The following is a 14,600-nucleotide window of genomic DNA, read 5'->3' as shown; positions in this document are numbered from 1 at the left end:
TTTCCTGGCGTAATCCTGATGCAATCCTTATAACCACACTCAGAATCGGGCACTTTGAGGTACATTTCGCAGCAACCACAAAAGCGATCAATGACATCTAGAGCGGGTCCATTGCTTAGCACGTCTCAGACGGACAGATAGAAGCAGCTCGCCTGGGCCTTCAACGTGGGTCCTCGCTGAACCCCGGAATGAACGGGCATAGGATTTCAACTCCGGATTGCTGCCCCGGCTCCAGCCCGCCGCTCCGCGCCCTCGCTTTGGAGGGACCGGATTATTCCTTCCGATGGGAACAGCTCCAGGGATTCCTGTTTTCTGGGAGGTGCCAGAAACTAGCAAATAAACAACGAGCAACAGCAAACCTGCTGTGTGATTCCGGTAAACGTTGTTGCTTCCGCGATTTGCCGGGCAGGAGGAGACGCTTTCCCGCCTCTCCTGTTCTTTCCCGGGGAGGGGTTGGAATCACCGCATGGCTGCGATGTGCAGCAACCGGTCAAGCGCGGCTGGAAAAGGTGGGAAGACGGAAGCTCCCTGATGTGAGCGATTTCGTTCTGGAGCACTTCGGAAAGTTATCGCCTAAGAGGATGCAGCGCGGCTGCACCGACACCGAAAGGGCCGGGTGGGGAAATCCCCCCTAGCGCAGGCGCCAGCCCGCCGGGTCGGGGTCTGTCCCGCTCACCGTGTGACCTGCGCGGCCACTTCACCAACTCCATCCCCATGTCCTCCCGCCCGCGGAATTTTAATCTATCCAGGAAGACGCTGATTCGGACAAACCCAGCACCGAGGAACCGATCTACTCACTAGGGCGTCTCTGCTTTTCTATATTTAGTGGGAAATATTGGAGAAATTATTTCTTGCCCAAATGCTGTTTTTGTTTTGTTTTGTTTTGTTTTCCCCTTTCCTTTGAAATCTTTACTTCTGTTTAGGCTGAAGGGACTCTCTTCTCTCCCCATCGTGTTCCTCTACCAAATTTCACATTTCCATCTTCAACATACAACTAGCCAGCGCGGGAAACTGACCTATGACCCCTGGGTTAGAGGACTAAAGATTTATTCATTTAATAATTCAAACAATGGCAGTTGCTTATTTAATTGCGGCCAGTTGTTATGATTTCCCCTAAGCCCTGAGTTAAGTCTACCGTTTTGCTGTTCAAATCCTTTATGCTTCATTTCTTTTGTTCCTCTTTCAGGGTTTCAAGGAATCCTAATTTTATACCGGTGACTTCAAAACCATTTCACAATACAAACTTTGAGGGGAAATTTCCCTTGTTAGACTAACAAAGATTTTATTTAGACTATCTTCCCTTCAACTAGAGGGCAAGCACCATATTCTTTATTCATCATATTGCATCTAGTGCATTAGCCTGTAGCAGGCACACAATCCCTACTGTTAAATGAATGAAAAATCTATATTTAATTAAAGAATACCAAAAATCGAAGTCCCAAGGGGGAGCATTTTCAATTGTTTAAGTTTCTTGAGCTAATGTGTTACCCCCATAGGGTTGTTTTTAGGGCTAAGTGAACATGTGAAGTCATTTTGGAACGCCTGGCAGTCTAATAACCACTATGTAAGGATGGGTATGGTGGCTCACACCTATAGTCCCAGCACGTTGGGAGGCCAAGGTGGGCAGATCACTTGAGGTCAGGAGTCTAACACCAGTTTGGCAACATGGTGAAACCCCACCTCTACTTTTATACAAAAATTAGCAGGGCATGGTGAAGTACACGTAGTCCCAGCTACTCCGGAGCCTGAGGCAGGAGAATCGCTTGAACCCAGGAGGTGGAGGTTTCAGTGAGCTGAGAGCATACCACTGCGCTCCAGCCTGGGGGACAGAGTGAGACTATCTCAGAAGGAAAAAAAATTCACTATTTAAGTATAATGAATTATCGTTATTATCTGTAAGAAAAGATAACCTGGCCAGGTGTGGTGGCTCACGCCTATAATCCCAGCTACTCAGGAGGCTGAGGAAGGAGAATTGCTTGAAGCCAGGAGGCGGAGGTGGAGAGATCTCGCCACTGCACTCCAACCTGCGTGATGGGAGCAAGACTCCCATCTCAAGAAAAAAAAGAAAAGAAAAGAAAAGAAAGAAACAAGAAAAGACAAGATAACCCAGCAGGAAAAACAAAAACAAAAACAAAAAAGCTGAAGGACCTATCCAGGCAATCCACAGTAGTAAACAATCACATGGCTAATAAATAAGCTCCACTTTCTTTATATTTGAAGATAACGCTAATTAAAATAACGATACTTTATTCTCAGAACCTGACATGGTGACTCATGCCTGTAATCCCAGCACTTTGTGAGGCTGAGGTGGGCGGATCACCTGAGGTCAGGAGTTCAAGACCAGCCTGGCTAAAATGGCGAAACCCCATCTCTACTAAAAATACAAAAATGAGCTGGGCGTGGTGATGGGCGCCTGTAGTCACAGCTACTCTGGAGGTTGAGGCTGGAGAATCACTTGAACCCAGGAGACAGAAGTTGAAGTGAGCCGAGATAGTGCCATTGCACTCCAGCCTGGGTGACAAAAGTGAAACTCTGTTTCACAAAATAATAATCGTCATCATCATAATATATAATGCTCCATCTTCATTATATGGAGAAATATTTCTAAGACTGATAATAACAAGTGGGGATAGAGCGTTGAAAAGCACATGTTTTGAAAGACCGTTGAGGGAATGTCAATTGGTAAAAGTGTATTAGAAAATAATTGTACAAGTTGTATTAAAATTTAAAGTTTTATATTTTTATTTTCTTCCTTAAACCCAACTATAAAGTGATAGAAAAAAGCAAGTTGAAGCACAGTATGTATAGTTCTTTAATTATTATTTTAAATATATGTGTAAGTAGTAACAGACTGTTAGATAGTATCAGTGAGGTCCATTTAGCCTTAACCTCAATTTTAGAAAGTAAAAATTTAGACTTTTCCAAATACCTCCAAGGGACATCATGAATACAATTATAATTATTGTATAATTGTATTAATTTGATGTTAAGGGAGTTCACCTTTAAATATAAGTATTTCTAGTATATTCCAGTTTTTATAATTTTCCTTTGACATTTTGTTATTCTTGATACAAAAGAAGCCTCATAAAATGGAAACGGTATGAACCCTTTTCAACTTCTGAAAATCCCTTTGACATTCTCAGTCACAAAAAGGAAAAAAAACAAAAAGGAAAGAAAAAGAAAAAGAAAAGCTCTGATTACTATTGACATCAAAAATATCTCTGAGAAGGCCGGGCGCGGTGCCTCATACCTGTAATCCCAGCACTTTGGGAGGCCGAGGTGGGTGGATCACTTGAACTCAGGAGTTTGAGACCAGCCTGGCCAACATGGGGAAATGCCATCTCTACTAAAAATATTTTAAAAATTAACTGGGCCTGGTGGTGCACACATGTAATCCCAGCTACTCAGGAGGCGGAGGCAGGAGAATTCCTTGAACCCCCAGAGGTGGAGGTTGAAGTGAGCCGAGATCACACCGCTGCACTCCAGCCTGGGCGACAGAGTGAGACTCTGTCTCAAAAAAAAAAAAAAAAAAAAAAAAAATTGTGAGACTATATCCCAATTGTCATCGTCAAAAGCTGGTATCTCTAGGGCTGAAATTACATAATCCTGCACTTTCCATAACACTTACACGAGCTTTTACTTTTCCCTTTGCTCTCAAACATCTATTAATTATGTAAATCAAAAAGATTAAAATAGGACATTCAGTTTCTGGTCTGATATATGAAGAACTCGGAAGTCACTATTCCATTCCTCACAGCAAGAGAAAAGCTAAACAAGCTGAAAACTAACAATTCTTCTTGATCCATTAGAGAATTGAGGATCACAGGGTGAGCTGCTGCCCCCAAAATTGGAGAGACAGACAGATAAAGGGAATATTGTTAAATACTCTGTGTTGCTGCTGTTTTGGGATTTACCCATTTATAGGCACCAAAAATAAATACAATTTTTAAAACTTTCTCATTTTTTTTTTTTTTTGAGACAGAATCTCACTCTGTTGCCAGGTGCCAGGCTGGAGTACAGTGGCACCATCTTGGCTCACTGCAACCTCCGCCTCCTGGGTTCAAGCACTTCTCCTGCCTTGGCCTTCCGAGTAGCTGGGACTACAGGCGCGCGCCACCACGCTCAGCTAATTTTTTTGTATTTTTAGTAGAGACAGGGTTTCACAATGTTGGCCAGGATGGTCTCCATCTCTTGACCTCGTGATCCGCCCACCTTGGCCTCCCAATATGTTGGGATTACAGATGTGAGCCACCGCACCCAGCCAATACTTTCTCATTCTTAAAGTTTAGTTTGATGGATGCACATGTCTAGATTGGAAATTATTTTGTTTAAATATTTGCAAAATATGTTTCACTGTTTCCTGAATTTTATCGTGAAGATGCTTGTTAACATTCTAGTTGTTCTTTCTTTGCAGAAGATGTATACATTTTCTCTGGCTGATTTAAGACCCCCTCTTGTGTTTGGTGTAACACAATTTCACTATGAGTTGTGTAGTTACAGTTGTTTCTCTTTGACTCGTTTGTGACATATTTGCTTTCTGACTCTATAAGTGAAAATTTTGTCACCAGTTTGGGAATTTTCCCAGGTATATTATTATATCTAAATATTTCTTCACCCACATTTTTTCTCTTCTTTTATTCCCACTCTAATCATATATACTTCAGAATTTTCATCTACTCTTCTATTGCTATTAAGATTTTTAAAATCAGTTTTCTGGCCAGGCACAGTGGCTCAAGCCTGTAATCCCAGCACTTTGGGAGGCCGAGGAGGGTGGATCACGAGGTCAAAAGATCGAGACCATCCTGGTCAACATGGTGAAACCCCGTCTCCACTAAAAATACAAAAACTTAGCTGGGCATGGGGCGCGTGCCTGTAATCCCAGCTACTCAGGAGGCTGAGGCAGGAGAATTGCCTGAACCCAGGAGGCGGAGGTTGCGGTGAGCCGAGATCGCTCCATTGCACTCCAGCCTGGTCAACAAGAGCGAAACTCCGTCTCAAAAAATAAAATAAAATAAAATCAGTTTTCTGTGGCTGTGTAAGAAAGTGCTCCGAACTCAGTGGCGTAAAACAGCATAGAACTCAGCTGAAATGTATCATCTCATCTCCTTGTAAAGTCAGCGGGATTTTCAAATTCACGGTGAGTTATCAGATCAGCTGGGACTCGCCGCTCCTGAATGCCCTTAATGCCAAGGACTATTTTGTGCAGTTCATCAGCTTTTCTTCATGTGATCTCCCCAGTGGGACTGCCCAGCCTTCCTAGACAGTGACAGCGTTCCAAGATGGTGAGAACGGAAGCTGCAAGCCTTCTTGAGACCTGCGCTTAGAAGCAGCACAGCATCGATGCCACGGTGGTCCAGCGGCCGCAGCAGATCACAAAGGCAGCGCACATGCCATGGTTGCGGGAACAAGATTAGACACCACCTTCTGATCCGAGGAGATGTAAATAATTTGCGGTCGTGTTTATCTATCTAAGCTTGATTCATATGTTCCATGTTCTCAACTATTTTCACTGTATTCTGGGTTAATGTTTTGGCTTTATCTCTCAACGTAGTAATTCCTTCTTCAGCTGTAGCTAACAGGCTAGTTTTACCCTCCTCTATTAAGAATTTTTAATTTTAACTCTTAGGTCTTTATTTCTTGAATCTAAATTTTTACATAATTTTACTCTTCTGCATGCTTCTATTTGTAATCGTATCTTCAATTTATTGATAGATGTCACACATAGCTATTATACATTTTGTGTCTTAAAATTTAACATCTGCAGTTCTTCAGGTCTCAACATGACTTTTTTGGTATCTGTTGAGTCTCAAGCATAGTAATTTACCTTCTTAGGTTTGTAGTAATCTTTATTATTAACCTTTTCTTAACATTAGGGAGTTCTGCCGGCCTAACTCGGGGATGTTTTCTTTCAGGGAGGATACATTTCTTCTTCTGCCATGAGGACAAATTTGACCCTGAACCACTTAGGTCTCACTACAGGTTTTGGCCCATAGCAAGAGTGAGGCTCAGCTCCTTCACCTCTCTGCTTTTCTGATGTTAACTATTCATCTCACAGTCGTATTTCTATCGGTGTCTGTCTTCAGGTTAAACACGCTCCTCTGTTGGTCGAGGTGGCTTCCAGCAGTTCTTGCTCCCACCTGTTCCAGCTCCCAAGAACTTTAGGCGGGGCTCGCACACCGACGGCTTTGACTCCTCATCACCCTGACCTGGGCTCCGGGTGTTTCTGAATCACTTTAGAGCCCAGAAAATATTTATTTATTTTTGTTTTGAGTGACCTCTAAAGAATTCCTTATGCTTTGTGAGACCAGAAATGTCACAAAAAGTGTACTATCTAGAGACTAATTGTTGGGTAGATTTTTTAAAAACAAGAACCGAAAAGCACAGACCAATGACTGAAAAATATATAAGCACACAAGATTGTCTATTTAGTATTCCAGTGGAGAACGCTTATCCTGAAGCTAGTCATGAGAAAGTATCAGTCAAACCCGAAATGAAAGACATTCTATTTTTTAAAATGAAAAGAACAGTATTCCTTTTTATTTTATTAACAGCTTGACTGCAACATCAAGTTGTTAATACGACATATCAATGTCATAAAAAATAAAACGATGTAAATATTCTCCATTAAAGACTAAAAAAGATATGACAACTAAATGCAATGCCTGACTCTAGATGAGGTCCTGTGTAAGAGGAAAATATCAGGTCAGTTGGTCAACTTGGAATGCAGACTGTGGATTACGGCTGTTATATCAGTGCTAAATTTAAAGACGTTCCTAACAGTACCGTGGGAATATAGTAAAGTGGAAATGGATGTGATGTAGGCAACTTACAGGAGAGATAAGGAGCAAATGACAAGGCAAACGGGGTACAGTATTAATAAGACCTACATCTGGCTGGGCTCCATGGCTCACGCCTTGAATCCCAGCACTTTGAGAGGCCAAGGTGGGGGGATCACGAGGTCAAGAGTTCAGGACAAGCCTGGCCAACATGGTGAAACCCCATCTCTACTAAAAATACAAAAATACAAAAAAAAAAAAAAAAAAAAAAAAATTAGCTGGGCGCGGTGGTGCACGCCTGTAATCCTAGCAACTCAGGAGGCTGAGGCAGGAGAATTGCTTGAACCCAGGAGGCGGAGGTTGCATTAAGCAAAAACTGTGCCACGGCACTCCAGCCTGGGCGAGAGTGAGGCTCCATCCCAGATATAATAATAATAACAACAATAATAATATCTAAATCTGAATAAAGGCTACTTGGGTATTTTTTGTATTATTTTTATTTTTTCAGCTTTTTAGTAAGTTATAAATTGTCTGAGAAAGAGAGATTGCAAGGAGGTGCCTGAGAGGTCAGCAGCTGAGGATTTGGGTTGGCTGGCCGGCTCTTTAAAATGTGGGACCCACCACCATTCGAAAAACCAGTATTTTTTATTGCTCCATGGTTTCCTACAGATTGGTCGCCAAGGAACAGATGCCGGTTCTGCCTTACCTAATGCATCTTTTATTCGAATAAGTACTACCCACCCCAGCGCCACCAGCTCGGCTTAGCAGGGGACCCTCAGAGTTTTGCCGGAGGTAACTACTCTAGACGCGCGGATCTGGGCGCCTACACGATGCCTCTCACCCGGGACCCTGTTTCCAGTTTGTCCTTGGGATTGATCCGTGACATCTTGAGCTCGCAAGTACGTTCCCGGCCATCACCACTGAATGTTCAGTGGACTTTCTGGGCTTTGAAAAGGACGATGCTCTGAGAGTCTTTGTTCCAAGAAACGCGGTGCTGGGCGGGGCCTGGACCTCGGTAGGCGAGGATCCCTTTCGACGCGCCCCGCCCCCCTTCGAAGTTCCCCACCCCCGAACCCGCAGGTCTCTGCTGGTGCCCGGCTGCGGTACCGGCTTTGGCCTCCTGGGGCCTTAAGGTTGAAAAAGGCAGGAAATGAAGCTGGAAAGAGCGAGAGACAGCGGATTGTCTGCTTTCGGGCTCCTTCCTTTGCTAGCTCACTGTGCTGCCTTCTTTAGACGCGGCTTGAGCAGGACCCAGCTCAGCTGTTTCACAGATTGCGGAGTGTGCATTCATGATTTCACTGCAATTTACTGAATCTGTAAGAAATGCTGATTATAAATCATGAAAGAAATGCAAAGTAACTTGTTTGTGGTTGGGGGTGTAGCTCAGTGGTAGAGCGCGTGCTTAGCATGTACGAGGTCCCGGGTTCAATCCCCGGCACCTCCACCAGTTTTTGGGAGGGTGTACTTTCTCCTTTCAATTTCTCCTCCACTTTCACTTCTCCTTCCCGTTACGTAAACCTGGTCTCATTCATCAATTTTCTGCCTGTCTGTACAGCATTTGCACAGCTCAACATCTGTAATCGCTAGCATTGCCACACCAGGAAGTTTCTTTGTAACAAGCGTTTTTTCTTTGTAACAAGCATTATTGCTTTTTTCTTTGTAACAACCATTTTTGCAAACTGATCAGCCTGGTTTCTTTGGATTTCATGCCATGGTGTTATTGAAAAACAGAAAAGGCCGGGCGCGGTGGCTCAAGCCTCTAATTCCAGCACTTTGGGAGGCCGAGACGGGTTGATCACGAGGTCAAGAGATCGAGACCATCTTGGTCAACATGGTGAAACCCCGTCTCTACTAAAAATACAAAAAAATTAGCTGGGCATGGTGGCGCGTGCCTGTAATCCCAGCGACTCAGGAGGCTGAGGCAGGAGAATTGCCTGAACCCAGGAGGCAGAGGTTGCGGTGAGCCGAGATTGTGCCATTGCACTCCAGCCTGGGTAACAAGAGCGAAACTACGTCTCAAAAAAAAAAAAAAAAAAAAAAAAAAAAGAGACCCTTTGTTTCATTCACTTTTTTATTTCTTTTGTTTTTTGAATTCCAAAGAGTTCTTGGCACAAGCAGCAGCACGAAGGTGTGATGGCAGAAACATATCTTATCCACGTCTTTCTTCTGAGCTTCCAACTGCCCTATACCTTACCTTTTCTTGAATCACCAGATATGGAACCAGTGGGCCCCATAAGTAATGTGGGGTGATAGGTACATGAAGGAAAATAAAATGCTGTCTCTCATAGCTTGGGGTGCCTCCCAAGTTTAAGCTGAATGAGACCGATGGGATTGGCTGGTTAAATGAGGAACTACTGCCCCTTTGCTGAAACAGCTTAGTGGGACTGTGAGAGACCAGGCATTGAAATATCTCTTGTTCAAGAAAATTTCAGTAAAAATAAATGACATGTTGAGCTCATTTGACAAACACACTTAACTAGATGACGACCTTCACTGCCCCTAACACCAAGTATCCCACAATGCCTACATGTTAATTAATCCAAACCAAAGGTGATTTGCCTAAGCCAGAGCTAGTGTGAAGTATTGATCGAATAGATAATAGAGGAAAGAAACCAGTTTTTCCTTTTTAGCTCATTGATTTCTAGAAATTATGTTTGATTCTAATAAATAATTCTGTATAATATATAATATTAATAGATATTTATGAGGCTCAACATGGTGGCCCATGCCTGCAGTCTCAGCATTTTGAAAAGCTGAGGTGGAAGAATTGCTTGAGCCTAGGAGTTCCAGACCAGCCTGGGCAACATAGAGAGACCTCATCTCTACCATTTTTTGAAATTAGTAGGGCATGGTGGTGCACGCCTGTATTCCCAGATACTTTGGAGGCTGAGGCTGGAGGATCACTTGAACCCAGGAGGCTGAGGCTTATCACAGTGAGCTGTGATTGTGCAACTACACTCCAGCCTGGGCAAACAGAACAAAATCACTGCCTGTACCAAAAGTGGTGGGTGCAGTGCTTATGGTATGTATTCCCTATTTATGTCTTTTTAAGGTGTTTTGTGATCAAATACATTCAAATTGTTTTTCATGACAAGACAAGGATATTCGTTATATTCACTACTACTTACCATTGTAATGGAGGTATTAGTCAAAACATTTACACATGAATAAGTAATTAAAGGATTAACAATGTATAGAAAGGGATAAAGCTATCTATCTTGGTAGGACTATACATCTGGAAGCCACCCCTCAATAGAATAAAACTTATAGAGCGGTGGCTCAAGCCTGTAATCCCAGCACTTTGGGAGGCTGAGTCGGGTGGATCACGAGGTCAAGAGATCGAGACCATCCTGGCCAACATGGTGAAACACCGTCTCTACTAAAAATACAAAAAATTAGCTGGGCATGGTGGTATGTTCCTGTAGTCCCAGCTACTCAGGAGGCTGAGGCAGGAGAATTGCCTGAACCCAGGAGGCAGGTTGCCGTGAGCCAAGATGGCGCCATTGCACTCCAGCCTGGGTAACAAGAGCGAAACTCCGTCTCAAAAAAAAAAAAAAGAAAATGCAGACAAAAGGGACAACGGTCAAGCGTGCCTCGCCAAAAACACCCTGGTATAAAGCCCTTTGCACTTGCTTCTCATTCCCCCCGAACCAGCACAAATATAATAATGTATCTGTTCAGGGAAGTGGTTTGATCAATTTCCAAAGGACAATATTTCATATGAATCAAAAGGATATCTATGACGTATTTTGTGCACTTCTAAACATCTAGAAAGCCTAGACATTTCAATTAAGGACTTTAGCTTGTCCGCTATACACACAGGAGTGTTGAATAAACTACACATAGATAATGATGGTTATATCTGAAAGTGTCTTCTAATTCAAAACCTTCTATCTAGAATCCTGAATGTCCCCCACTCCTCTCCACCGCAGACCCAGTGGATACAGGCACTTGATTCCCTTAGAGTTGATGTTAATCATTTCACTTCCCAAAGTTGTTTTCACAAGACAGCCTTTTAATGAGTCTTAACACAAAGTGAACAAAATGTGTTCGTTTGCTAACACTGCTTTTGTCATATACTGGCGACCAGTTTAATATCTGGAGACTAGACGTTATACAATTAGACATTATAAAATTTAATACCTAGAGACTGTAGATTACACACAGTTGACAACTCACTTGTCCAGTAGATACACAATATGCACAGCATAGCAAAGTTAAACGAAATGCCCATGACATAGAAGTCAATGGACAAGCCGGAATTTTCTAGTACACAATAGCAGAAAACCTTTTGCAGTTTCTTTCCTCCCACCTCCCCCCACCCAATGAACAAGTAGAGAGCACATTGTACAGAGAGGTGGTCTAACAATTCCACTTCAAAACACGGTATGTGCCATCAGTCTTAAAGAGCTGTTTAGAAAGTATTATTCAACTACTTCTACTTTTAAATACATCAAGCACTTCTAAATAGCTGAAAAGACTAGATATTTCCTATAACTTGCCACCATGTACACGGTACTGTTAAATAAAATTGCATTCATGTACCATGGTTATAATCTGAGGTATCTTCCAAATGGGATTATTCTGGTCTCTTGAACCATTCCCTCCTCGCTTCCTTCGCTCTGCCTTCAATTCAGTGGACATACAGGCACATGTAATGCTTAGAGACAGTTGAACAAATCTGTATCCAAAGTCATTTACAGAAGACAAGCTTTCCTATGAATTTCAACACAAAGTGTACAAAATGTGCTAATTTTACCGAGTACTTTGTCATACACTGGCAACCTCTAACGTTTAAGAGATTAGATGTTGCAAAATTATAACTTGTTTATTATATATGTTATATGTGGCAAAACAAAATGCATAGAACATACAGAAAAATGTTCAAGTAGAGACACACTAGCAGATTACCTTTTGCAACATCTCCCCTCCCACCTCCTCTAAACCATCAAACAAGACACTACTATACTGCTCACAGAGGCGGTTTAGCAATCCCACTTCCAAAAGACACTGTTTCTTATGAATTTTAGCAAAAAAAGTTATTAAGTGATTATTGTACTGTTACTTCGAGGTTAAATGTTGCCTGTACATTTGACATATGCTGGACACTTGTAAACATCTAGATAGGCGAGATGTTTCAGGTAAGGAGTATATTTGTCCACTATATACAAAGCATTCTTTTTTTTTTTGAGACAATCTATCTCCATCACCCAGGCTGGAGTGCAGTGGTGTGATCTTGGCTCACTGCAACCTGGGATTACAGGCACGTGCCACCATGCCCAGCTAATTTTTTTGTATTTTTAGTAGAGACAGAGTTTCACCATGTTGGCCAGGATGGTCTCGATCTCTTGATCTCATGATCCACCCGCCTCGGCCTCCCAAAATGCTGGGATTATAGGCTTGAGCCTCCGTGCCCGGCTGCCAGACTGGTCTTTAACTTCTGGCCTCAAGCAATCCACCCACCTCAGCCTCCCAGAGGGCTGGGATTATAGGCATGAGCCATCACACAGGGCTTGCAAAGCAATCTTGAATAAACTGTATACATGTAACAATAGTTATAACCCAAGTCTTCCAGAAAGAAATATTCCAGCCTAGAACCCTTCCCATCTCCGTCAGCCCAGTGGCCCATAATTCTCAAATTTTCAGAAGATAATCTTTCCAAGGAATTTTAAAACAAAATGTTCAAAATATATTAGTTGACTAACTCTACTTTTATCATATACTGGCAACCTCTTTAACATCTAGAGCATCTAGATGTAAATTAGGACTTGTTTTCCTCTATAAACACTGTATGCACAGATAAGGAAAACGAAGTGCACAGACACGAGAGACTGCTTAATCTTGCCCCACTGTGAGCACACTGGGGGCATAGAGCTCTCCCCACCACCTGTTTCTCCTCCTCCCCTGAACCAGTGCATAAACACAATGTATGTTACTCCACCGGTGGTTGGCCATTCCCCCCTCAAGGCATTTCATATGAATTTTAATCAAAAGATATTTACAAAATGTGTTATTTTAGTATCACTAATTTTAACACATACTAGACACTTCAGAACATCTAGAAAGACTAGACAATTCCGGCCTGGTGCGGTGACTCAAGCCTGTAATCCTAGCACTTTGGGAGGCCCAGGCAGGCGGATCACTTGAGGTCAGGAGTTCAAAACCAGCCTGGCCAACATGATGAAACCCCGTTTCTACTAAAAATACAAACAGCCAGGCATGGTGGTGCTCGCTTGTAATCCCAGCTGCTTGGGAGGCTAAGAAGAATCGGTTGTACCCAGGAGGTGAGCCGCGATTGCACCACTGCACTGCAGCCTGGACGACAGAGAGGAAGAGACTCCGTCTCAAAAGAAAAGGGAGAGACTAGACATTTCAAAAAGGACTTGGAGTTGTCAGCTATGTATACAATAGTGAGGAATAAAATGCACAACTAGACAATGATTATGATATGAAAATGTCTTCTAAATGTGACGAGTCTGGCATAGAACCTTCTTGTCTTCCGTCTCAGGCCTTCTGCTGCACGTCGCCTAGCGCACTGAACAAACGTGGGTGTGTCCGCTCCCGGTGTCGCCTACAGAGGTGGTGCAACAACTCCATTTCGAAAAGTCATCTCCAGAAGATGTCTATTTTCTGTGATTTTTTTTTTTTTTAACAAATGGGAATTTACGCGGTGCGTGATTTTCTAACTCTATCATAGATGACCTCGATGCGTCTGGAAGGGCTGGACGTGGCAAATGTTTTCTTGCAGACGTTTTGGGGGAAGCTGAGAGCAGCTTTCTCCTGTTACATTCGAAGGTCCATCGACGCAGCTGAATCTTCCCAGCGCGTGGCCGCGTCTCCAAAGCGCCTCCAGCCGCCGGTTACCCGCTTCCGTCTTCCCATCCGGGTCTGCCCCGGGGCCGCCGCGGTTCACCCGTCCTCGTCCGCGACTCCGCTCACCTTCCGGCCGTTAGTTGAGGCCGTTGTCCGTTGTCGTCAGGACCAGGTAAGTCCCGTCCAGCCGGGACCCAGCGGTCTCCCGAGGTCCCCCTCTGCGCAGCGCGTGGCCTCAGGAGGCGGCCGAGCCCGTCCCCAGCTCCGCCTTCCCGGCCCGGCGCCCCCGCGGCCTCCGCGTGGTTCTTGCCGCCCCCACACCCGCCGCCACCCGAGGGCGCTGCGTCCCGGCGGCCACCAGGTCCGCGAGGTGGGGTGGGAGGGTCCCTGTCGCAGCTCCGGAGCCCGGGCCGGGCTTTCTTAGGAGGCAAAACGCGGGAACCGGCCTCGGGTCGGGCGTCCAGGGCGGAGGAGCTGCTGGCTCTGGTCACCTTGAGTCACCGGCCACTGGGAATGAATGGGCTGTTCCGCATTCCCTCCCAAGGCGCGACACTCGGCAACCTTGCTTGTCTCCAAGGTCCGTTCCTGGAATTCTTTTCAGTGCTTGGTTCTGACATTGCGGCGTCAGCGAGGCAGTGGGGTAGGCTCTGTGATCAGTAATGCGGAAGAGGGGAGCAGAAATTAGTGTTTTTTTTTTTTTTCCAGGCGGAGTCTCTGTTGCCCAGGCCGGAGTGCAGTGGCACAGTCTCAGCTCACAGCAACCTCCGCCTCCCGGGTTCAAGCAATTCTGCCTCAGCTTCAGAGTAACTGGGATTACAGGCGCCCTCCACCACGCCTGGTTAATTTTGTATTTTTAGTAGAGACGCGGTTTCTCCATGTTGGTCAGGCTGGTCTCGAACTCCCGACCTCAGGTGATCCGCCCGCCTCAGCCTCCCAAAGTGCTGGGATTACAGGAGCAAACCACTGCGTCCAGCCGATTTTTTTTTTTCAGTATAAGAGAACTTCCCTGAG

At 44.3% G+C, this 14,600-nt stretch overlaps 1 protein-coding gene and 1 non-coding gene across 4 annotated transcripts in view; both read left to right on the top strand.

The window, feature by feature from the left end:
• The first annotated feature begins 20 nt into the window (after positions 1 to 20).
• The window catches only part of LOC144581983 (uncharacterized), a 168,907-nt gene continuing 154,327 nt past the window's right edge, over positions 21 to 14,600 (top strand). For 2 of the 3 annotated variants that reach the window (XM_078368059.1, XM_078368060.1), the window contains exon 1: positions 21 to 13,761. In XM_078368059.1, the coding sequence (XP_078224185.1) occupies positions 13,474 to 13,761 (288 nt within the window). In that variant the 5' untranslated portion in view covers positions 21 to 13,473. Of the gene's footprint in view, positions 14,167 to 14,600 lie in introns of all 3 variants that reach the window. The other variant, XM_078368058.1, reaches the window with a different exon arrangement.
• On the top strand, positions 8,149 to 8,220 carry TRNAA-AGC (transfer RNA alanine (anticodon AGC)). Its single transcript has one exon. It is a non-coding gene; the product is annotated as a tRNA-Ala (tRNA).

This window comes from Callithrix jacchus, chromosome 4 (assembly GCF_049354715.1).
Source record: "Callithrix jacchus isolate 240 chromosome 4, calJac240_pri, whole genome shotgun sequence".
In the NCBI taxonomy this organism is placed as follows: Eukaryota; Metazoa; Chordata; class Mammalia; order Primates; family Cebidae; genus Callithrix; species Callithrix jacchus.
The sequence above is the reverse complement of the archived record's forward strand: the minus strand, read 5'-3'. Positions and strand labels throughout refer to the sequence as shown.